Source organism: Rhinatrema bivittatum, chromosome 14, assembly GCF_901001135.1.
Source record: "Rhinatrema bivittatum chromosome 14, aRhiBiv1.1, whole genome shotgun sequence".
Lineage (NCBI taxonomy): Eukaryota > Metazoa > Chordata > Amphibia > Gymnophiona > Rhinatrematidae > Rhinatrema > Rhinatrema bivittatum.
Genome location: NC_042628.1, coordinates 41,609,871 through 41,634,276, shown reverse-complemented (window position 1 = coordinate 41,634,276; position 24,406 = coordinate 41,609,871). Strand labels below are relative to the sequence as shown.

General features: G+C 41.8%; 1 protein-coding gene across 5 annotated transcripts in view; it reads left to right on the top strand.

Moving 5' to 3' along the window:
* RAB11FIP3 (RAB11 family interacting protein 3) overlaps positions 1 to 24,406 on the top strand; it is a 291,188-nt gene that overhangs the window by 106,349 nt on the left and 160,433 nt on the right. For all 5 annotated transcript variants that reach the window (XM_029576051.1, XM_029576055.1, XM_029576053.1 and 2 more), the window contains exon 3: positions 23,936 to 24,027. In XM_029576051.1, coding sequence (XP_029431911.1) covers positions 23,936 to 24,027 — 92 coding nt within the window. The remainder of the gene's footprint in view (positions 1 to 23,935; positions 24,028 to 24,406) is intronic.

The following is a 24,406-nucleotide window of genomic DNA, read 5'->3' as shown; positions in this document are numbered from 1 at the left end:
GGTGCTTTGAATCGACTTCTATCAGAATGTACATTTGAGATAGATAAGTCGTGGACATTATTAAACTAATCATTAATGGAATTGGAACAAGTTAGGAATGATCCAAAAAGGAATGGAGAATAAAATGGAAAATATATAGGCCTTTGTATTGATCCATGGTATGAAAACACCTTGAGTACTATGTGTGGTTCAGGTTTCCCCATCTCAAAAAAGACATAGCGGAACTAGAAAAAGTGCAGATGAGAGAAACAAAAATAATAAAGGGATGGAATGGCTTTCCTTTGAGAGGCTACACAGGCTCTTCATCTTGGAAAAAACAATGACTGAGAGGGGACATGATGGAAGTTCATAAAAATCATGAGTGGTGTGGAATAGGTATATAGAGGGAGATTATTTACTGTTTCAAATACTACTAGTACAAAGGAACTTTTCCTAGAATAACAACCAGGATATTACAAAGAAATCAGAGAAGTAATTTTTTAGTCTATGCACAATCAAAGCTGTGGAGGACATGATCAAGGTGAATAGTCTAGCAGGGTTTAAAAGAAGCTTGGACAAGATTCTGGAGGAAAAGTCCATAAAACATTATTAGCCATGAAGAGTAAAGAAAGCCATTGCTATCTCTGGGAGTGAGTGACAAGAAATAGATCTACTTTATAGGATCTGCTGGGTACTTGCAACTAGGACTAGCCACTGTTGGAGACTAGATGCTGGGTTCGATGGGACTTGGTCTAACCTAGCATGGCATTAGAAATGTGAATCGGAACCGGAATTGGTTCCGGTTTCGGGGACTATAGGGAAATTGTTTTTCCCGCGGTCCGATCGTTTTTGTTTATCGGCTGCGCCCGAGCCGATAAACAAAAAACCCACCCCGACCCTTTAAAACTGATTTTTTAGCATCCCCCACCCTCCCGACCCCCCAAAACTTTCTTAAAGTACCTGGTGGTCCAGCGGGGGTCCCGGGAGCGATCTCCTGCTCTCGGGCCGTTGGCTGCCAGTAAACAAAATGGCGCCGATGGCCCTTACCATGTGACAGGGGCTATCTGTGCCACTGGCTGGCCCCTGTCACATGGTAGGAGCAATGGACGGCCGGCGCCATCTTTAAAAATGGCGCGGGCCATCCATTGCTCTTCCGATATTTTCAGTTGTCAGAAAAACAATTCACATCCCTACATGGCATATCTTACGTTCTTATGATTAAGAGACTGAAGCAGCTGAGGACCACTTTGTCAAAGCTTAGATACTAGTGCAACTATGGTCCACTCCCTGGTTCTTTTTTGCAAGCTTAGAGGCCAGCTTCCCGCTGGACTTACTTGCACTAGTCAGGTAGGTTTTAAGCCTTTCTTGCTAGGTTTCCACCACTTGTAGCAACATCATTTTACAGACACTACATGAAGAGACCTAGTATTCATCCAAACACTCATAGTACTCCTTATGAAGTGATGACACCTGGGAGTACTTATGGCACCTCTTAATGTTGCTAACTTGCTTATTGGTTATAGACCACAAAATGACTGATGCAAATTCAAAAGAAGTAATTTTTAAAAAGAAAAAAGACGAGTCACATGATGTGGTGAGCCTGGTGAGACGCTCTCATTGGGGCTCCGGGTGCTGATCCTCCAAAACCTGCCAATTTTAAGAACCCAGACCTCAATCCACGTGAAATAGGAGGAGCCCCGCTTGGCTAAAGGTTAGAACACCTGGGCTGGCGAGTTGCAGCCGGACAGAGATGACCGCAAAGCCGCAGCGGAAAGATAAAATAAAATCGAGTGCAACGGAGCCAAATATGGCCGACAGCCGGAGAGTGTCGGATGGAGCAGGCCAGGATGATGAGGCAGTAGCGCGGCAGTTGTCGCAGCGCTCGAACATAAATTTGTGGGCATAAGTGAAAACTTTTTTTTTTTAATTTATATTTTATTAGCTTTTAGACATATCATGACATGAACTGTCAATTACAATACAGATATCTATTTTCATAAAGAACCAGATAGTTAATCTTTCTTTTACAAACACAAATATCTGAAAAATTGCATAAGATACAAATACTTATACAACATTTTCCCATAGATGTCCTATTTACTAAGCAAAAATGACACAATCTAGAAGGAAACAGTTCTTGGAGATGAAATCATTAGCAGATCAAGTAGTTGCACAAATGGTAGTTCGGTACCCTTGCAAATGTCTAGTAAAGCTTAACAATGATAGATATGTTTATTTCGAGCCAGAGGATCTAAAATTGTTTTTGGAATCTAAAAAGCTACTTGTGAGTAATGTAAGTTAATAGGTTTTGCCTAAAAAATAGTATAGTAGCTATACTTTCCTTTTATTTATTTATTTATATTCTTTTTTTTTTTTATACCGAAGTATAGCTGAGTGCCTTCACCCCGGTTTACAGTGTAACAACTTCATACAATGAACAGGTTATAAATTATAACACAATATAAACATAGTTATAACATCTCGGCAGCAGCAGAGTATAACATGTTAGAATGAGACAATTTAAGGCTTAATTTAGAAGAAACTTATTAAAGAAGTATTAGAGTTCAAGATGAAGGTTGATATTGATATATATATTGATCATATCAGTCTGTGAATGATTGTCTAAACAACCATGTTTTTAGTTCTTTTTTGAATGTTTTGGAATCTTTGATGGAACTTAGGTATCCTGGGATAGAGTTCCATTCTGTTGGTCCAGCTATAGAGAAGGCTCTATGTCTGGTAGAGGATAGTTTCGCAGATGAGAGAGGAGGAATGATTAGCTGTAATTTATCAGAAGACCTTGAAGGGCAGGGTGATTTGTGAATTGCAATCATGTTGTCCAGAGATGAATTGTTGTCTTTGTAAATTTCGTTATGTAGAATGGTTAAGGATTTGTATTTAATTCTCTGTGAAATTGGTAGCCAGTGAAGGTTTTTTAGGGTTGGGGAGATGTGATCAAACTTCCTTTTGCCGGTGAGCACTCGTGCAGCAGCATTTTGAAGTAATTGTAGTGGTTTTAGGGAGGATTTAGGTAGTCCTAAGAAAATTGCGTTGCAATAATCTAGGCTTGAGAAAATGAGGGTTTGAAGAATTGTTCTGAAGTCATTCGGGTACAGTAATGGTTTGAGATGTTTGAGGATCTGGAGTTTATGAAAGCCTTCTCTCGTTTTTATAGCTATGCAATTCTTAAGACTCAGATCATAATCAATCCAGATGCCAAGATCCTTTATTGGATTTTTCATTTGAATGTTGGAGTTGTCGATTTGAATGTAGGGAATTTGAGAAGAATGAATTGAGAAGTTTCTTTTTATTAAGATCCATTTGGTTTTGTTCATATTTAAGCATAGTTTTAGTTGGTTGAGAAAAATTTTGATTGAATTGAGGTATTTTACTGTGAGGTATATTGCTTCTTCAATGGTAGATGTTATGGGGATAAGTAGTTGAATATCGTCAGCATAAAGAAAGAAGGTGATGCCAAGATTGGAGATGAAGTGACAGAGTGGTAGAAGATAAATATTAAAGAGGATGGCAGATAAGGCAGATCCTTGTGGCACTCCTGTATCTAGAGGGTAGGGATCAGATGAGACGTTATTAAAGGTGACTTTGAAAAACCTGTCTTTTAGAAATGAAGTAAACCAATCAAGGGTATTTCTGGCAAGTCCTATGTTGGCAAGGCTTGATATTAGTAAATTGTGGTCGACTGTATCGAAGGCAGCAGATAGATCGAGCATAATTAGTAAGTGGTTCAGATTGTTATCAAAGCCTCTTATTAATTTGTTAGTTAGGTTTAACAGAAGGGGGGTCAGCACTCGAGTGCATACTCCACGTAACTACCGCCTGATTTCATCCGGGCGAATATGAGTATAATGTTCTGTATGGTTGTGGGGGGAGGGGAGGGGGAAGGTGGGAGTTTTCACGGGGGAAGGGACAGTCTAATTGCAGCAGGGATGAAGGGTTTTAGTTTAGAGTTTCTGGTTTGCCTTGGGTCGGTGGTCCAGGCTGGGGGGATCACTAGCCCACATGTGGAATGAGTATTTGGATAGTTACACCACTAGGCTAGTTACTAGATAGGTAAAGTACGGTATATTTCTTGGAACGTGGGAGGTATAGGCTGACCTATTAAGTGGCAAAAAATACTGAGTGCCCTTCAGAGGCAGAAAGTGGGGATAGCAGCCCTCCAGGAAACGCACCTCTCAGCGGCGGAAAGCCTCAAGCTGAAGAGACAATGGGTCGGACAGTGTTGTTATACTCCGGCCTCAGGGCACAAAGTGGGAGTAGCAGTTTTGGTCCACAAGAACTTTAAGTTTGATCTGGTACATCAGATATCGGATGAAATGGGCAGATACCTTATCTTGATAGGTAAACTACAGGGTCGGGAAGTAACACTGTGTGATATCTATGCTCCTAACTCTTATATACACTCGTTCTTCCAAGGCCTAGTTGGTAAGCTCATGCCCATTATGAAAGGTTCACTTATCTTGCTGGGTGACTTCAACTGTGTAAAAGACCCTAGTATCAATAAATCTCACCCCGCTACGATACTTCCCGATATGTCTGGAAAGGGAATTTCATATATGTGTGCTGAACTTTAATTGCTTGATATTTGGCGGACACTAAATCCAACTGAATGTGTCTATACTCATATTTCGAAGGTCCACTCCACTCTGTCTAGAATAGACTATATTCTGGTGTCTACCTGTGTTCTCCAGGATTCAGCAGGTGAAAATCAGACCCATAGAAATCTCTGATCATGCTTTAATATGGGTAGATATAGGAGTTAACACAGGGGAGAATACATCTAGACTATGGAGATTCCCTAGACATATGAGTGGGGATACCAAATTCCGAGAATTCCTACAGAGCAAATGGAGTGATTATGAATATCATAACCCCAACCACAAAAATGACCCTTGGCTATACTGGGCAACCAGTAAAGCGGTAATGAGGGGAGAAATTACCTCCTATATGATAGCCAAATCCAAGGCATTGATTAAAAATATACTTCACTTAGAACGACAGTTGGGGCAGGCTAAATGTAGGCTAGATCAACAAAATACGCCTCAAGTTCAAGCTGACTGTAATGACATATTGCGTACTTTAAATGCCCTTTTACATGAGCGAGCACAGAAGATGCTACAGGGTGGGGCGCATACATTTTTCTGATATGGGAATAAGTCCGGTCGCTTGTTGGCCAAAATGGTACGCCTGTCAAGAGGATCTACTGTTATAGATAAGTTGAAAGGAGGGGATGGCAAACCCCTTGTACAAGGGACGGAGATCTGTGCAGAATTTCGCAAATTCTGTTCCTGCTTATATGCCGAGGATAGGGTGAGGGGGTCTTCCTGAGGGAGGAGGAATTTTTTCGAGGATTAAATATACTGCAAATTAGTGCCCGTCACCTGGAAAACTTGAACAGACCCATAGGGATAGAAGAGCTCAGGAGTGCTATCAACATCAGTAAAGCCAACAAAGCCCCAGGCCCAGATGGCCTCAGTGCCGAGTATTATAAGTGTTTGGCCACCCAAGCTGCGGAGGACCTACTCCATTTTTATCAGGAGGCGCAGCGGTGAGGGCACTTCCCTGTGGATACCACTAGGGCTTATATCACAGTGTTAGAGAAGCCTGGTAAGGATTTATCCTCCCCAGCCTCATCATATCCAATATTGCTGCTAAATTTTGAGGCCAAATTGTTTGCCAAAATTATAGCAGATAGACTTAGTGCAGTCTTTCCCGATATTATCACCAACACTCGGGTAGGATTTGTCAAAGGTCGGGCTAAAAGCACAAATATGACCAAATTGATAATAGCAATGGAAGAATGCCAGAAACAGGGAGTTGCAGCGATGCTTGTCAGCTTTGACTCTGAGAGAGCTTTTGACAGGGTGTCATGGGCGTATCTTTCTCAGCCTTGAAATGATATGGCTTTAGGAGGGAGATATTACAAAACATAGAGATGCTATACCATGACCCTGGTCAGCGATTTTGGCTAACGGCCAAGTCTCTGCTGACTTTAGGTTACATAGAGGTACAAGGCAAGGCTGCCTGCTCTCTCCCCTTCTTTATATCTTATCAATAGATCCCGTGCTCCGGAAGATTGAAGCAGACCCATTGGTCCAAGGTTTTAGATGGGGAAGCCAGGAATTTAAGATATCTGCGTTTGCAGATGATGTTCTAGTTTTCTTGACTTCCCCCCAGAGTTCGCTGGAACGGGCCCTAATGCACCAGAGCCTCTTTAGTACCTTTACGGGCCTAAAAATAAATGTTGATATTTCAGAGGTCATGGACCTGAGCGTTTCTGTAAAGGCGGATTGGAAGGGGGACTTTCCACTGCGTTGGGTGGATCGGACTATGAGGTATCTGGGTATACAACTAACTAGGGACACCACCAAAATACACGATGCTAACATTCGACCATTACTGAGCAATATGGCTAGGAAGCTGAAAACTTAGGAAGCCCTCCTGTTATCTTTGACAGGAAAAATCCTTTTGTTAAAAATGCTTGAATTACCCCGCTGGCTCTATATCCTACATCAAATTCCTCTCTGGCTAGCCACGGTGGAAATTACTGGTATTAATGGGATGGTGCGTCAATATATATGGGGGGGCCGCAAGGCTAGAATCTCACTCAACATTCTGAAGTTGGATAGATCTCAAGGGGGTCTGGCTTGTCCTAGCTGGAGAGATTATAACTTAGCGTGTCTCCTATGACATATACAAGACTGGTTGGACGGCACGGGGAAATACACGCCAATTGAGTTTCTGTTGGAGTGGCTACGCCCCTATAGGCCTGAAACCCTTATGCAAATCCCTGTATCGCAGGTCCCTGCCACATGCAAGCAGAATATGATCATCGCCTCGGGGAGGAAAGCTTGGCGATTTATATGCCTTCACAAATTGCACCTAGGGAAATGTTTGACCCCCTATGTTACACTGTGTGGTAATCCCCAATTCCCACCAGGTTTGTCGGATTCGATATTTCAGACTTGGGGTACTAAAGAACGTGTATCAGCTCTTTGCCTCAGGGACAGGGGTCCTCTGGAGTTTTTTTGATCTCCAGGAATTATATGGGTTACATAAACATGAGTTTTTTGCTTACCTACAGGCGAGGCATTATGTAGCCTGTCATTCGGGGTACAACTGCCCGGGGCCTCGTGAGACAGGCTACGGGATATCCTCAGCCCGGAGAGTAGGAGAGGATACTCTTGCTCCACCTTCTCTAGGGATTTGAGGGGTTTAATAGACCAATCCACCTTGAAGTCCATCCAAAATAAGTGGGTACAACACGCTGATATTTGCATGTCTCTGGCGAGCATTGAACAAATCTTAGGAGGGTGTCATAAGGTAACAGAAAATGTTATCCTCCGTGAGCTGGGGTTTAAAATTATACACTGTATGTTTATCTCCCAAACCTGATTGTATGCTGCAAAAATTTGCGATTCTGATATTTGCTTAAAGTGTCGTACACACAGGGGGACGTATCTCCATAGTTTGTGGGAGTGTGACATGTTAGCCTTATTTTGGGGGGAAGTTTTGGAGAGTCTAGGGAAGATATTGCATATACAGATACCCAAGGACCTTAAATTATGCTTGCTGTGCATCCCCTCGGATTCTATCAAAAATTTGTCTGACTACAATCAACAGTTCCTGCACAAAGCTCTGCTTATAGCAGTACAAACCATTATGTCCATGTGAATTACAAATGAAAGGCCAATAGGAAGTCACTGGCACGCTCGACTGGTAACTTTACTGCAGCATGAACTCATGACGGCACAATCCCAGAAGAGGGCAGCACAGAGTACTTGCTTTTCGATTTGGAACAAATTCTGGTGGTCACTCCCACCTTCCAAGAGAGACCTACTAAAAGGACTTACGAATTACAAATACCAGGACTCTGCTGGGATCTCATCGGCAACTTAGTTTGGAGGAGAGACTTCTCATCTTCTGCTGTGGGGATTGTTTGTGATATTAAGGACTGTTATTCCTGTTTAGGATTGTTAAGTGTAAATTGTTAAAAAATTAAAAAACCTCAATACAGAAAGGTAAAAAAAGAAAAAGACACACGGAAAAGAAAGCTACAACTGCAAATGGGCAAATAAGCACTGAATGTAGGGCAGTGAAGTAAAAATTGCAATTGCACATCATGCTCAGGCATTGCAAAAAAACCTGCTAAAATGCCTAGGGAGACTTAAAAGGCAAAATTGAGAAAAACTTGAGTAAGGGAAGTTTTTCAGAGCATTGAAGAGGTGAAAAATGTAAAAAAAAAATAAAATAAATGGTGGCAGGTCTAAAATTACAACATCAATAATCCAGCAGAACATCCTTCTCTAATGGATAAATGAACAAAAGAAAACTCCTGCACATGCTCAGAACCTTTCTAGGAAAGCTGAAAGAGTCCTTCAGTTCTGTATGTACTGGTCATGTGCCCAATCTGTTTTGCATGTCATCCAAGAAATAGATTATTTTTAAAATTCAGATCCTTTAAATTACATTAAGTGGGCCTGGTGAGCTAAGATAACCCTAAGGAGTGATGCACTCAAATTCAAATTCCTCTCACAGAATCTTGATGTTTTAGTAGGTGAAAATTTATTTAAAGCATGTGGGTCTTTTAGCTAAAAGTTGCTTGTTTTCCAGGTACTCTGATAGGAATATATATTCAGTATGTCAAGATACTCATGTCCTTTATACAGTCCCTTGTATGTCACTGTTTTCACTACTAATATTCAGCATCTCATCAGTCACTCATCTATCAGAAGAGTATTCTATTTCCACTTTGTCACAGTGATACATTTTGCTGCGATAAGATGATGTGCAATGAACTTTACTTTCAGATGACTTATATTCCCTAAAGGAAAGACTAACTGCATAATTATAGGATCTATGAGAATAACCACTGTACAGATGATTGCCAAAAATAATTCTTCTCCAAAAGGGCTGAATGAGTAAACATGACTACCATATGTGTAATATGACCCCAAATACTATAATTTCTCCACTAGGAAAGTGACCCATTGGAATAAATATTATGTAATATTTATGGGGATGGCAGAAGCTGAAAACCCAAAGAGAGAGGAGAAAACTGCTAGAACAAAAAAAATGTCAGTTTTACAGTGGCAGTTCTATTTAATGATACATTATGGTGCCTATGTGATAAAGCTTGTGCTAAACAAGGTTTAGTATGCAACTAAAACAAATTGCACATTTGTTAAAATGGGACTTAATGTGCTTTCTGAGAAATTTTACTGAGAAAATGCTAAAACTTACCTTCAATAACATGGCCACAGTATGATAGTAACTTTTAAATAGGCGCGCAGGTGCACGTGTGCGTGTTTGCTGGTTCGAGCCCAGGGACGCGGCTAATTTATCAATGCACGCATATGTACACGCATGTTATAAAATAGGCTGAATGTGTGCGCAATTTTAAGTTTGTATGCACCTATGCGCACAAATGCTGCTTCTACCATGTAAGTAGGGGGATTTAATAGACATGTGCACCGATACAATTGCCCGTTTTCCCAGGTTGCCCAGACAAGGGATAGGACTTCCAAACTCACCTACTTTAATAGCCTTCTGATCTGTGTAATTCTTTTTGTTTTATGACTTACATGCCAACCATAGCTGAAGTAAAGTTATGCGGCAGGGCACTCCAATGCATGCTTGTGCGCATAAGTATTTTACGTACTGTTTTCATTGAGAAATCTATGAACGCCCATTCCCTACCCAGACCACATCCCGCTCTTTTTTCGGAACTTTTCATTTGCTAACGTAGCAGGAGATACGTTCATACGCGGGTGCCTTTTAAAATCTGCTCGATGCGCGCAGCACCACCTTGTGCATATATCTCCTAATTTTGGCGCACACCGGGCTTTTAAAATTCACCTTAACGAGCGTAGATGCTAACACAAGAAAAATATAGCTTCCTAGCAAGCTGCTGTGAAATCCCCTGTGCTACCCAGCCCAAATTGAAAGGGTCAAGTTAGCAGGTGGATTTTATCCCCACATTTCCCCCATGCCCAACAGAGGCTAATTCTGATTGACCTGCAAACCCAAAGAAGCTGGAGGAAACTGCCAGAATAAAAAACCCAATCATATTTTTATTGATCCAGCCTGGTGACGTGGCATCAAAAACCAAGTGGTTACCTATAAACCAATGTATACATGATTAGGCATCAAATTACGTAACAATCTAAAAAAAAGCTAAACAAAAAATGTTTTTATTGACAAAAGCCAAATTGAAAGAGAGAACCCCATACGCATCTAAAATATTAATAAAACAAAAACAAATTTTCAAAGAACAAGAAATTCTTTACTACATCCATAGACTAGTATGTCCATACTCAAAAGAAAACTTCACAATAATACAATGGTATATAGCCCAGCAAGAGAATCACATTGTCTTCAACATCCAATGTTCAACTTATCAATCCTCAACGAAAAATCAGTCACAATGAAAAAGAAGCTCTCCCGCTCATTCATATAATGGTAGAGTGTTCAAAGGGAGAACCACATTGTCTTCAACATGTAACCTTCAACTTGTAACTGCCAACATGGTCCATATTTCACCGCACCAGCAGCTGCCTCAGGGGAGAATCAAGTCAACCAGACCACCATCAATATAGTTAATGTTGCAGGACATTTGATTTTTCATGTTTAGTATACTGTAGTAACCCTAGATTAGCCGATCTCTCTTCGGTTGGGGCCAGTCGAGCATGGGTACAGTTTGGAGGTGATATGCCCAGGTCTGGGTGAAGAAGGAAGAAAGGAGGCTACTGCTGCCAACCAACAAGGGTTGTTGAGAGATACCTCAGAGGAGGTACTGAGGGTCCCCAGAGCTGCCAAGGCATATTGTCTGGGGAATGGGAAGCAGTAGAAACCACCAGGATAGGGGAATGGGAAGAAATGAGCAAAAAAAAATAAATGTGGATTTTTTTTTTTTACGGAAACATCAGTAGAAAATTTACATTTAATAACATTGTGTTTTTCTCTCAAATTTAATGTTTATTCTGACCTAGAGAGAAGAATTTTTTTGTTTTTTGGATCTAGGAGTTTCCTCCTCCTACCTTTGGGCTTCCAGCTCAGTTAAACTGGTCTTTGTTGGGCTAAGGCACCATGAGTGTTTTTATTCACAACAAACTGGCTTTTATTCCCTCTCTCAGATCAGTGCAGTCATCACAGTGACAGTCCTGGGAAATGGGCTAAGGCCAACATAAAGCCGAGGGGCGAGCCTGGCCACTAGGTGCCGTCATGGAGTATCCCCAGCCAGCAAGGGGAGGAGGGAGCCTGGGAATCGAATTCAGGGCCTCCACGTGAAACTATTCTGCATTTCCTACTAAATCACTGGGCCAGCCCCAAGAGAGAACATTTTAACTGAATTAAAGCAGGTCAATTTATCATACCCAGGACTTCTAATTTTGTAGGCTCATAACAAAACACATTGCCCAGGTCACTTCTACTGGGCTGTTTTGCTGATAGTTATTATTTTAGCTCCTTCTAGGTCATTTCTTCCTGCTGTCTCTCAACAGGAAACCATACGCTTGACCCTAAACTCTAATTTTGTTTGTGTAATTTTTTTTTCCCATTGACAGGCTGAAAGCTGCAGTGAGCTCCTATGGTCCACAGAACAGAACGCAGTTCCCGCTGATGATTATTTCTTTCAATAGCGTTTTCAGTTCTTTATTAAGACCAGCTTAGCTCTTCCTTAAGGGGTTGTGAGTGCTGCTTCAGCAGTAGCATAGACTGTAGGGAGCATGTGTCTCATAAACACAGGATGCATTCTGCCCATCTAGGGCAGGCCAACATTTTTGTACAGCCTGGGGTGCATCTGGCTGAAAATAGTGAGCACCAGTCATGAGATGGCTGATTTGCTTCCTAGGCAGTGCGTCAGTCATTTACAGCAGCTGCTAACAGCTGGCGCAGTAGCTCTGTATTTTCAGTTCAGGCGATAGTTTATTCCAGCTTTTGATACTTATGCTTGGGTTAATGACAACCTTTTACCAATAGAAGACAGAAAGCATGTAATTTTCCGCAAGCTGTTCCTTTTAGAGTTTGACATCTTCTGGAGATTATTTTTCAAAGGGGTGACTGCTACATAAAATGCACCTTCTTCTAGGAATGTATAATGACTTAACTGTCTTGGGCCATACTCTCAGTTCTGACAGTAGACCCATCTGTACAGGAGCACGTAATTATCTCCTTCCAATAATCCGAAGAGTAAGAATTTGGATTGCTATACATTCTTTCATGCAAACTGGTTTGCAGTGATCTTTTCAGATGACAATTTCAGATGCATATGTTCAGTCACTTTTTGAATAGAGTGGCCTGGCACAACATTTTTCCCTCCCATACTACCGATCTCAGTTTAAAGTCCTCTGCATTTCCTTCATGTATTAAGGGGGTAATTGTTCAAAGCCACTTTATGCAGAAAACCCAGTTGTGTGTGTATGAAGTGACTCTTTGAAAGCCACCCTGGCAGGGGGTACACCCATACTTTTATGTGCACTTGTGGTGGGTATTCCGGGGGGCGGAGCTGGGGCAGGGATATTTCAGATTTTCACAAGTCTGTGCTAAGTTTACATGCAGAGGTTCTGCACCTCTGAGAGTGGATAGAACTTGTACGTGTGCCACGGGTTTTTGCCCCAGCATTTTCAAAGCGATTTTGTGTGAATAAACCTGCTTTGAAAATTAGTGGCAAAGTCTGTGTGAAACAGATATATGCAGACTTTTTTTTACTATGAGCGGTGGTCTAAAATTACCCTCTGAGCAGGTTCAGAGGGTAGTGCTTTACCTGCTGAAATGGCCCTTCAGAAAATTGCGCAAACAATTTCATGTAAACTAGCACACATACTTGTACACGTATAGGGGAGAGGTATTCCAGGATTGGGACCTGCATGGGTGTAGTTCTGCTGGGGTACATGCATGTGAGAGCAGGACAGAGCCAGTGTGTGCTTCTCTATGGGAGATGGGGCCTTTGAGAACGCGCTACCTTAGTCCTTGTTCTTCCTTCCTACTGCTGTCACCACCAGGACTGAGATCATCCTCAGCAGCTTCCACACAATTTGGATAAAATGCATGTGGAGGTCGGGGCAGGAGAGGTCAAGGTTGATCCCCACACTTTTACAAAGTTTCTGATGCTCTTACATTACAGCATGTAGCGTTCCTTAACTACTGGAACAAACTTAGGGGGTCATTAATCAAAGTGCTATATGGCGTTTTCGCATGCAAAAAACGCCTTTAATCCATGCGAGAACGCCATTAATGCATGCGAAAGCACCATTAAGTTTTGGTTCGATGCAAATGAGAAAAAGGGGAGGATATTGGGGTGGGAATTATGGCCAAGTGGGCTGGGCTCAGAGTTTTGCGAAGCTGTGTCACACAGCTTTAATGTGAATTTTTGTGTGAGCTTTATCGCTCGCACAATGGGGTACATTTTAAAACATAGCGCGCGCGCGTACTTTTGTTCGCGCACCAGGCGCAAACAAAAGTACGCTGGATTTTATAAGATACGCGCGTATCTTATAAAATCCGGGGTTGGCGTGCGCAAGGGGGTGCACATTTGTGCAACTTGCGCGTGCCGAGCCCTGTGCGCGCTGCCCATTTCCTCCGAGGCCGCTCGGAGGGAACTTTCCTTCTGCCTCCCCCCACCTTCCCCTCCCTTTATCTGAAACTTACGCACGCCGACACGGCAGGCCCCGACACAGGCCACTGTGTCGGACCGCCCACACGCCCCCAAACACGCCCCCGATCCAAAACCTGGGGCAGGGGGGTTTTAAAAGGGTTACGCGCATACCTTATGCGCGTAACCCTTTTAAAATCTGGTCCAAACCGTTTTAAGCTCCCGGGGGGGGGGGGGGGGGGGGGGGGAAGAGGGAGAGAGAGAGACTGACTGACTAGCCATAATGTCTTCACACTAGATAGGTATTTATATCTCTATGGGAGGCCCACCTAGTAACTCGAGGTGAGATTTAGGTATGCTGGAACACTCAGAACATTGCAAATAGTTATCCTTATATTTAAGTTATCTATGCTCTGTCTTCTTATTCCTAGTTCTATCACCCCTGTTTTATTGTAACCTTTTGCTTCTCTCTCATTGTTAATGTTTATGGTTATTGTACCCCCAGTTTCCTGTAAACCGACATGATATGATACTATCATGAATGCCGGTATAAAAAAAGCTCTAAATAAATAAATATTAGTATAGGGGTTAGGGGCCACTTTGACATTCAAAGTGAGACGTACGAACAGAACAGTGCTCTCTTGTGAAGATTTGATGACCTTCGGAGTGAGGAAACTCACCCAAAGATGAGATTTGTGCAATGTTCTCTCAACCTAGCTTGATTGACTCTCTACCTGGGTAACATCTCTCGCTCTCTATCTCTCTCTCACTAAACATGGTCCCTCCAGTGGTTGTATGTAGGAAATACTTCAATTCTGGCACTTATTGCAAAGTGCGAAAAAGTTATCGCAATTTGCGCTAAGATAGTGCTTCGCATAGGTATTAGCGCAAATTGCGATAAACTGCTTATTACCATAAAACACACCCCTTTTCCTATCGCATGTGATATTTAGTGCATTTTGATAAATCCAGGCCTTAGACTGTAAGCCCTCTAGGGATAGGGAAATACCTACAGTATCTGAATGTAATCCCCTTTGAAGTGCTAAAAAAAAAAAAAAGAAAGAAAAAAGTGCAAAAAGCAGAATATAAAAATCTAAATAAAATAAAAAATATGAATTTTCTCATCATATCTGCACTAATTCCTCTCTAGCTGGAGTAGAGCCAGGATAAAATTTACTGGCTGTCCCCTCTTGCACCTGATTTTCTCTAGAATACTTTGCTCAAATTCTTTACCTTTTATTGACATCCTTCATTTTTTATACCTAATTTTACAAGCTTTCCCTGTGCTCTGAGGTTATGGTTAAAAAAAAAAAAAATCCTTTGTATGACACAGTAGGAAAAGCTTTTCAGAAAACTGAACTTAATTTTCTTTGTCCATTCATGTGTGATTTAGACAGACCTTTTATATTTCTGAAGCTGCTTAATGAGCAGCTAAATCGGAATCTGTTTTTCCACTCCTGTGGACAGGAATTTGCAAGCGAATGCAACCCCATAGTGACAGGGCAGGCCAAATACAATTGCCTGGCAACCCTGGGACTACACGGAGCGCACATGACGATTGGGTATGGGGGAAGGGCGGATTGAGAGGGTCAGCCAGAGCTACAGAAGTAAAATTAGTTTGGGAAAAAAATTTGACTTCAAGATAATGAGTATTTATTTACTCGACTGCTCCTTGTCGTGGTTTCTGTAATTGTGCAGGAGAGATAAAACTGAGTTTAATAATCTCACCATTAAGCAAAGAAACGGAGCTCTGTGTGTAATGTTGGGCAGTGGTGCAGTAAAGCAATGGGTGGTCATTCATATGTTTGCATATATTTTTACACTCAAACACAAAAAAACTGGGAAATATGTGACAAAATAATATCAATAACTCAGAAAAGGTCACATGGGGAGCCTGGGAAGGAGGAACACGCTGTGAGAGGTACCAGCGTGTTTGAGCGAGCCACGGCTACAGAGGACATAAGGAAGGGAGCTCACCCGTTCTCCGAGACATCTTGTCCCGCCTACCTCTGATGTCATCATTGAACGCCGGCCCTATTTAAAACCGAGGGCTGTGGCGACAAAGCGGGAGCCTGGGAAGGAGGAACACGCTGTGAGAGGTACCAGCGTGTTTGAGCGAGCCACGGCTACAGAGGACGTAAGGAAGGGAGCTCACCCGTTCTCCGAGACATCTTGTCCCGCCTACCTCTGATGTCATCATTGAACGCCGGCCCTATTTAAAACCGAGGGCTGCGGCGCGCAGCCGAAGCCGCGCGCCAAAGGGGCGTGCCCCTGGGAGATTTTTTCAGATTCTTCGAAGTTTAACTTCTACGAACGAGAGAAATATCGATGGGGAGGAAGAGGAAGGCAAGAATGATGATATCAACGCCGGTTAGAAAAGATGCCTCAGGACCAATGGATCAACACCTTGTGAGACTGGTGAGTCAACCTCCTAGAGAGGTGATACCAGATATCTTCTTTTCCTCCGGAGCTTCCTCAAGTCCGGCCTATAACCAGACTCCCAATGATTCTGCTGAGGGCAGTGGGGCAATGGGTTTCAATGCCCCAGAAATGCTAGCAATGACACCAGCTGCAGCCCCAGCTGTTCCACTAGGCGGCCAGGAAAGACTCCCTGAGATAAGTATGGTGGGTCATGTTAATGGTGAGAAATTAAATGAGGGTGAAGTCAATCCTGAGAATATAACCCTAGTGGACGTATGGAGAGTAGTAACAAAATTGGAGAAGATGGTATCTTCTTCAATGAGCCAGTCCTCCAATTTCTTTAAAGAGACTGGGAAAACCTTGGATGATTATGGAAAAAGAATTCAACTACTTGAAACACAGAGTGGAACAACTTCAAAGCAAATCATAACTTTGCAAACTACTGAGTCAGCCTTCATGAAAGACTCTCTAATAATGTATAGAAAAATGGAGGGATTTGAAAATGCCATGAGAGAGAGAAATTTAAGGTTTCTGAATTTTCCTTTCACAAGGTTAATATCTGCCCAAGAATTATTTGGAAAATACATAAAGGAAAATTTGGGTATTGTTAAAGATCTAATTATATCTAAAATGTATTACATTCCAATAAAAAAGAGAGATGTATTGTTACCTGAAGGGGAAATTGAAGTGTTAACAACAGATAGTCCGAATCTAACGGCTTTCCTTGAGGCCTCAGCGGACGATATTCAGTCCAGAGCCACTTTAATAGTGGAATTTAGCCTGGAGCAAGATAAAAATATAGTACTTCAGAAGTACTTTAGAAATAGAGAATTAAACTTTTGTGGCCAGAAAATCCAGGTATTCCCGGATGTATCAAGACGGAAGCAGTTCCTTTCCCTAAAACAGAAGGTGATGTCTTTAGGGGCATCCTTCTATCTTAAGTTTCCCTGTAAGTGCTTAGTCACTTTTCAAAATAATAAGTTTGTTTTTCAGGAACCGAGTCATCTTGAGGGTTTTCTTATAGACAAAGGAGGGCATGACAATGTTACAACCTCCGAAATTGGGAATGATTGACTGGTGTAAATGTAAGTCTCTTCTCCTTAGTATACTCTTGTGTAGAGTTAATTTCTTTTGATATATTACTTTAGGATGGCTCTCCATATAGTGGACTTTTTATGTTTGGTTTATATAAAGTATTATTATTGTAAAAGTATTTCTTGAATATTGAAATGTAAACCATCCTTTTTCTTTTTTCATGTGCATTGTAAAATGACAAGAAATTTAATAAAGTATAAATTAAAAAAAAAAGAAAAGGTCACATATATGGAACGCAATTCATTGAATAAGGTATACCCTCATAAGTGGGCCAATGTACACCTCTGCTTAACAGCGTTTTAACTTTTGTACACTGATATCAGTGTGGCTGCCCATTCAATTTTAATCACAGGGTAACCTTTTTCCAATTGCGTATGCCGCATAGATCGCTGTATTCTCCAACTCTCATTTAAGCCCCTGAAGAAGAAAATCTTCGAAACACCAGTGGTGTCGGGTGTTTCAGCAGAGCAGGGCTGATGAGCCTTTGGACTCTAGCTTCCGTTCTTTTGGAAAAAGATAAGTCATTCATTTAAAAGAATACTATTCCAAGTTGGAGTTAGTTGGAGTTTGTTGATACCTTAAAGAGTTTTTGAAAAAAAAGTTAACAAAAATATACAAACAAATTTTCTGCTTTAAAAGAGAGACAGCAGTGAAAAGTTCTGCTTTGAAAAGAAGCGGCAGTGTTTGTCACGCAATTGGAAAAAGGTTACCCTGTGATTAAAATTGAATGGGCAGCCACACTGATATCAGTGTACAAAAGTTAAAACGCTGTTAAGCGGAGGTGTACATTGGCCCACTTATGAGGGTATACCTTATTCAATGAATTGCGTTCCATATATGTGACCTTTTCTGAGTTATGCATATATTTTTTATGCATATACATGCTATATGTTAGCATAAGACCTTTATTTGAGGGAGCACTAAATGAACTTTCTGGAAACATTACATACATTTTTTAATTTGATGGTAGAGGGCAGCTCTGGGATTGAAACGTATCTCTGACCTGTTGGAAATTATCAGTCAGCTGCTTTCATCCTCCATAGGTGGGCCAATACTGTAGCATTCGTTTGCTTTTGTAAATTCCCAAATGCTTATGTTGTCTTTCGAGACCTCCCAGGACCCCTCTTCATATATGACATGAGGGCTGCACATTTGAAGAAGGCACTTGCTTGGTCTCAAAAGCTTATGTACTACAGTCTCTGTTGTTGGTCCTTTACACGTTTTGTTACTTATATACTGCCTTCCTCAAATGGAGGTGTAACACAAAGCGGTTTTCAAAATATTCAGTACATAGAAATGCAAGAAAATGCAGTACATGAATAATCTAAAAATACATCTGTTAAGTACAATTATCGAAACCCAAACACAGTTCTATATATAAGTACAAAATAATAAACAATATCCTAAGCATGTAGGGGTAAATATTCAAAGCTGGTCATGTAAGTAACTTAACTGACTAAGTTATAATGTTATATACACGCATATACAAATACTTAACCAGATAAGTCTACCCAGCTAAATTTAGACCTGCTCTATAGTGTGTCTAAATTTACATGTATACTTATGTGGCTAATTCCAAATATCGGTAGGTACCAGTATAAGTTATACAGCTAACTCGTGCCGCCCCCGAGCTGCCCAGTACAAGCCTATTTTTTATGCGTGTAACTTTGTCATATATAGGACTTACATGGCTAAGCAGTGCCTGCTGAAGATAGACACGTATTCAGCAGCTGCTACTTAGCCGCATAAGTCTCGCTTATCTGGCTAAATAGTGCTGAATGCACTTTGAATATCGGGCTCGACAAAATCTTCTGACGACATTTTCTATTTTTTGTGTAATTACTTTTATTGTGAGCCCACCTAGTCCTAGTAGGAACACTGCTTACCAGGGCTCCAGCTTTCTGCAGGGCCAGTATGAGCAAAGAATTACATTTAACTTGTTCATATTCATTTTGGCAGAAAAACCCTAATTTATGGGTAAACATAGCAATTGCTGTTAAAATATGGGAGAGCAGACTGTGATCTCATCAGCCATTAAAGTTGCTCGACTTCCATTAATTGTCGCAGCAAGATTTGCAGATAAACTCTGTATCAAACATTCTGACACTGAACAAATCCATGGTATACATGCAGGAAGGATATATCACGTGGTTTTAACCATAGAAATGGCTTTTAAAATTACCTTCATCATGGCTGTCCCACTTTCATTCTCACTGTTTGTACATGAGGGGAGGAGTATGCATAATTATCTCATGTCTTGATCCACTCAGTAAAAATAAAAAACTTTATATAGTGAGAAACTCTTCTATACTCTCCGTTTTAATCACTTATCTCAAACATTACTAAAATATTTCAGGTATTTAGCTTTTGACAACACATGCAGTGAGGAGGCACTTTGGGTTAACCTGGAAAGAGGGAATGGAACATCTATTTTTACTGGTGGAATATACAGACCTCCATCACAGACAGAGGAGATGGATAGAGATTAAATGCAGGATATTCACAGGATTGCTGTGAAAGGGGATTTTAATCTTCCAGATGTTGATTGGGACATCCCAAAAGAGACGGTTATGGATTTCTAAAGAAATCTCGTAACAAATCTCGTAACAAATCCGTAACAAATCTCGACCTCCCACATTTCGTCTACGCTGACAATGTGCAAGTGCTTATCCTCATCACCGACTCCATCGCCAGTGCCCTAAAAAGATGGGACAGTGCCCTCTCATCCATCAACTGTCTGCTCACTCAACTCAATCTAGCTCTAAATCCTAACAAAACTGAACTCATGATCATTTCACCTCAACCCATCAACCCCGTACCCACACCCTCAGCCAACTCCCCCCTTGCTCCCCCAGTCCTCTCGCAATTTGTAAGAGACCTAGGTGTCACACTTGACCCCCAATTCAGCCTACAGAAATTTATTTCCTCCACCATCAAAGACTGTTACTTCAAATTACACACCCTCAAAAAACTCAAACCTATTCTGCACCTCAATGACTTCAGAACAGCCCTACAAGCCCTCATATTATCTAAAATAGACTACTCAAACGCTCTACTCCTAGGTCTCCCGAAGAATAGCCTTGCCCCCCTGCAGCTGCTTCAAAATGCAGCTGCAAGAATATTAACAAGCACCCACAGAAAAGAACACATCACACCTATTCTCAAACAACTTCATTGGCTCCCCATCACAGCCAGAATTCAATTCAAAACCCTTACCCTTATCCACAAAGCCATCCACAATCCAGACATGCTATGGTTTTCAGACTATTTACACATCCGTTCCTCTTCTAGACCCACCAGAACACCCTACACCGCAAACATTAACACACCTTCTCCCAAACTCTTCCATCTAACAGCCACCAAACAACGTGCGCTATCTCTAGCTGGACCCTCCTTATGGAATTCTATGCCCACCCACCTACGCCTTGAAACCTGCACTAAGAAATTCAGACAGAACCTCAAGACCTGGTTGTTCACGCAATCCTACCAATGAGCCCCCTCCTCTTATCACTCCTACTCTCCTTCACCCCTCCGCCACCCCCCCGCCCCTCCCCTCCCCCCCCCAGGTCCTTGACCGAATACCCCCTTTCTTAACTCTCCCCCCCCTAGTTTTTATTGTACATTATCTTTACTTGTATTTAATTATATTTTTATTGTACATTATCTATAATTGTATTTAACTATGTTTTTGCATTTACCTACTTGTACAGCATAACCTTGGTTTCCCACACCCTCCTACCCCCCTCCCCCTCTCCCCAGTTTCTATTATCAGTTTCATTGTAAAGCCCTGTTGGCTACTTATTGTTCCATGGATGTGATGTTTTCTTAACGAATGTTGGTATACAAAAGCAATTTGCGAATGCAAATTAGTCATTTGGTATTCAGGGGGCGGAGCATATGTAAAGCGGGAACCTGTGTATCATGTGCGGCGAAACAGCCGCAGTGTTAGCCGGCTGCTAACTACAACTCCAACCTCACGTTATGGACTGCGTTACGTGCCTGAAAAGGATTACCGCCATATGAGAGAGAGAGAGAGAGAGAGAGAGAGAGAGAGAGAGAGAGAGAGAGAGAGAGAGAGAGAGACTTACTATAGTGCCTATGCCCTACATAGGTATTTTAACCCCTATGGGAGGGCCACCTACTAACTCGGGGTGGGGATTAGGTATGAGCGTCGGGGGTTGGGGGCCACTTTCGCATTCCACATGAGACCTACGGACTGAACAGTGGTCTCTAGTGCAGATTTGCTGGCCGTCAGAGTGAGGACGCTCACTCCAAGCGGAGATTTGGCCAACATTCTCTCCACCTAGCATGTTGTTGCCCAGGTAGAGTGTCCATCAAGCTAGGTAGAGAGAACGTTGCCCAAACCACTTCTTGGAGTGAGCGTCCTCACTCCGACAGCCAGCAAATCTGCACTAGAGACCACTGTTCTGTCCGTAGGTCTCATGTGGAATGCAAAAGTGGCCCCCAACCCCCGACGCTCATACCTAATCCCCACCCCGAGTTAGTAGGTGGCCCTCCCATAGGGGTTAAAATACCTATGTAGGGCATAGGCACTATAGTAAGTCTCTCTCTCTCTCTCTCTCTCTCTCTCTCTCTCTCTCTCTCTCTCTCTCTCTCTCTCTCTCTCTCTCTCTCTCTCTCTCTCTCTCTCTCTCTCGCCTGAAACAGGCTGTCTGGGACTATCGTGCACCGTGATAAAAGAAACCGGCAAATATTGTGCACTGTGATAAAATTCTGAAAGAATCATCGTGCACTGGGAAAACATCGTGTGTGGCGCTAATGTTTTCGTGAATGGCGAAAACATCGCCGCACGCGATTTTTCCCCACTGCACGAAAGAAGCCTCATTTGCATTGGTAACGCCCCCTAATGCGTTACCAATTCGATATTGGAAAATAAGGCCCTATATCTGGTAAAATTAAGAGAAACTGGGACTGTAGTCAGGAATGTGAAAATTCAGATAGAAGAAAAATAGCAAATACGGTAAGATGGGAGGACAAGACTTTTTTTTTTTATAGATATGATAGTGATAGAAAAAAGTGCAAACGTAGCATTGTGAGACTGAAAAGTGAAGGGGAGTAATATGTAAAGGCTGATGAGGAAAAAGCAAAATTGCTTAACAGATATTTCTGTTCGATGTTCTCTATGGAAGGGCCTGGACTACGAACACATAAAACAAACCCAAATAAGATTGGAAGTGAGGTAAACCTCAATCTATCTTCAGAACAATATGTTTGTGAGGAGCTGCTAAAGTAGATAAGGCGATGGTGTCAGATGGGATATATCTGAGGGTCTAAGGGAAATTAGAGATGTCCTGGCAGCTCCGCTGGCTGACCTTTTCAATGCTTCTTTAGAGTCTGGAATAGTTCTGGAGGACTGGAAAAGGGCGGGTGTGGTTCCCATTCATAAAAGGGGAAGTAAGGAGAAGGCTGAGAACTACAGACTTGTTAGTCTGGAATCACTGCTAAAACAGAGGATAGTGTAATTTTTGAAATCCAGGGGATTGTAAAATCCGAGGCAGCATGGTTTTGCCAGAAGTAAATCTTGTCAGATGAATCTGATTAATTTCTTTGATTGGGTGACCAGAAAGTTGTATCAAGGGAGAGCACTAGATATAGTGTACTTGGATTTCAGCAAGGCTGGCCTGGTTCTTCGTTCTTGTCTGTCTGCTGCCTGCCCCGGATCTTCTGCTTGAACTCCGTTTCGCTTCTTCGCTGCCTGCCCAGACCTGGACTGCTGATTCTGTCTCCGTCATCCTCTTCACCTGCTTCTCTGAGGCACCCGCACCTAAGTCCTACCAGCCCCGGCACCCAAGGGCTCAACCTGCGGGGAACGAGGGCTGGTATCCCATTTGGCATTCCAGTTGGGTTTTCAGGATTGCTACAATGAATTTGCATGAAATAGATTTGCATACACTGGGTGTCCAATATATGTAACTATCTCAAGCACACCTAACCAGCCGAGCCTGAAAACTCGACTGGTTAGGTGTGCTTCAAGGAGAGGATTGGGAAACACTGCTACATCCTGGTATTGTAACATTAATTGAATGTCTTTTTAAACAAAATACTATTGAAAAGTTATCTGTTAATTATTGCGTTTATTCTGCCTGCTTATTCATAATGTTGGCTGTAAGGTAGTAAGTAGCAGAAAATGTTCATTTTTTGCTAAATTTCAGCTATCATGAAAACATGAGTGGAGGAGTAGCCTAGTGATTAGTAGAGATGTGAATCGTTTTTTGTGTTCATGTCGTTCTTTGCTTTTCGGCCGCCACTGAAAATGTCGTTTTTTTGCGGTTCGGGATTTTTTTTCACAAAAAAATTGTTTTTTGAGTTAGTGTGTGCTAACTCCCGTTAGTGCGCGTTAACTCCCTGTTAGTGCGCACTAACAAAAACCGTTAGATTTTGTTATTTTTTGTTACTTTTTGTTAGTTTTTGTTAGTGCGCGCTAACTCCCGTTGGTGTGCACTAATCCAAAAAACGAATTTTCGTAAAAAAACGGGAAAATCCCAATCATTTTTCAGGGTCCCCGAAACATGCTGAATTGGACAATTTCATTGAGATTTTCTAATTTGGAAAAAATGAATGCACATCTCTAGTGATTAGAGCAGCAGGCTACTCCTTGTGACCTTGGAAAAGTCACTTTATCCTCCTTGCCTCAGGTACAAAACTTAGATTATGATCTCTCTGTGGATAGAGAAAATACGTACAGTACCTGAATTTCATCCGCATTGAAGTGACTGGTTAACTTTGTTCAGCATCACTAAATAAATGATGTGCTGAAAAGCAGAAGATAAGTTAAATAACCAATCTGATGACCTTTCTTTCTGTCTGCAGATCTTGACCTCCAGTTATATGACATGGGATATTCCCCTGAAGAGGACTCCCCAGCTTGTGCAGATGAGTTTGATGACTTTGTCACATTTGAGGCAAGTACCAAACTGAATTAAATTGGGACTTGGAAACTGAGCATACTATATGACTTCAGAGCTGTCACTCATTGGATCACACATAACTAGTAATTTTGGGGGGAAATTTTCAAAAGCATTTCTACATGTAAATGGGTTGTACACATAAAGGTGTGGAAGTGATTTTCTGCGTACTTCTACATATACTACAAGGAGGCACTCCCGGGAGTGGAGTTAGGGTGGGAAAATCATTTACACACGTACTTTGGATTTTCAAAAGTCTGCACATAAATATTTGCATACCCCATTAGTTCTCCGCACTAGCAGGTGTAAATGTGTGCACTAAGCAAAAGCAGTCCCACTAATTTTCAAAGCAGATTTACGCAGGCTGTCATAAAAT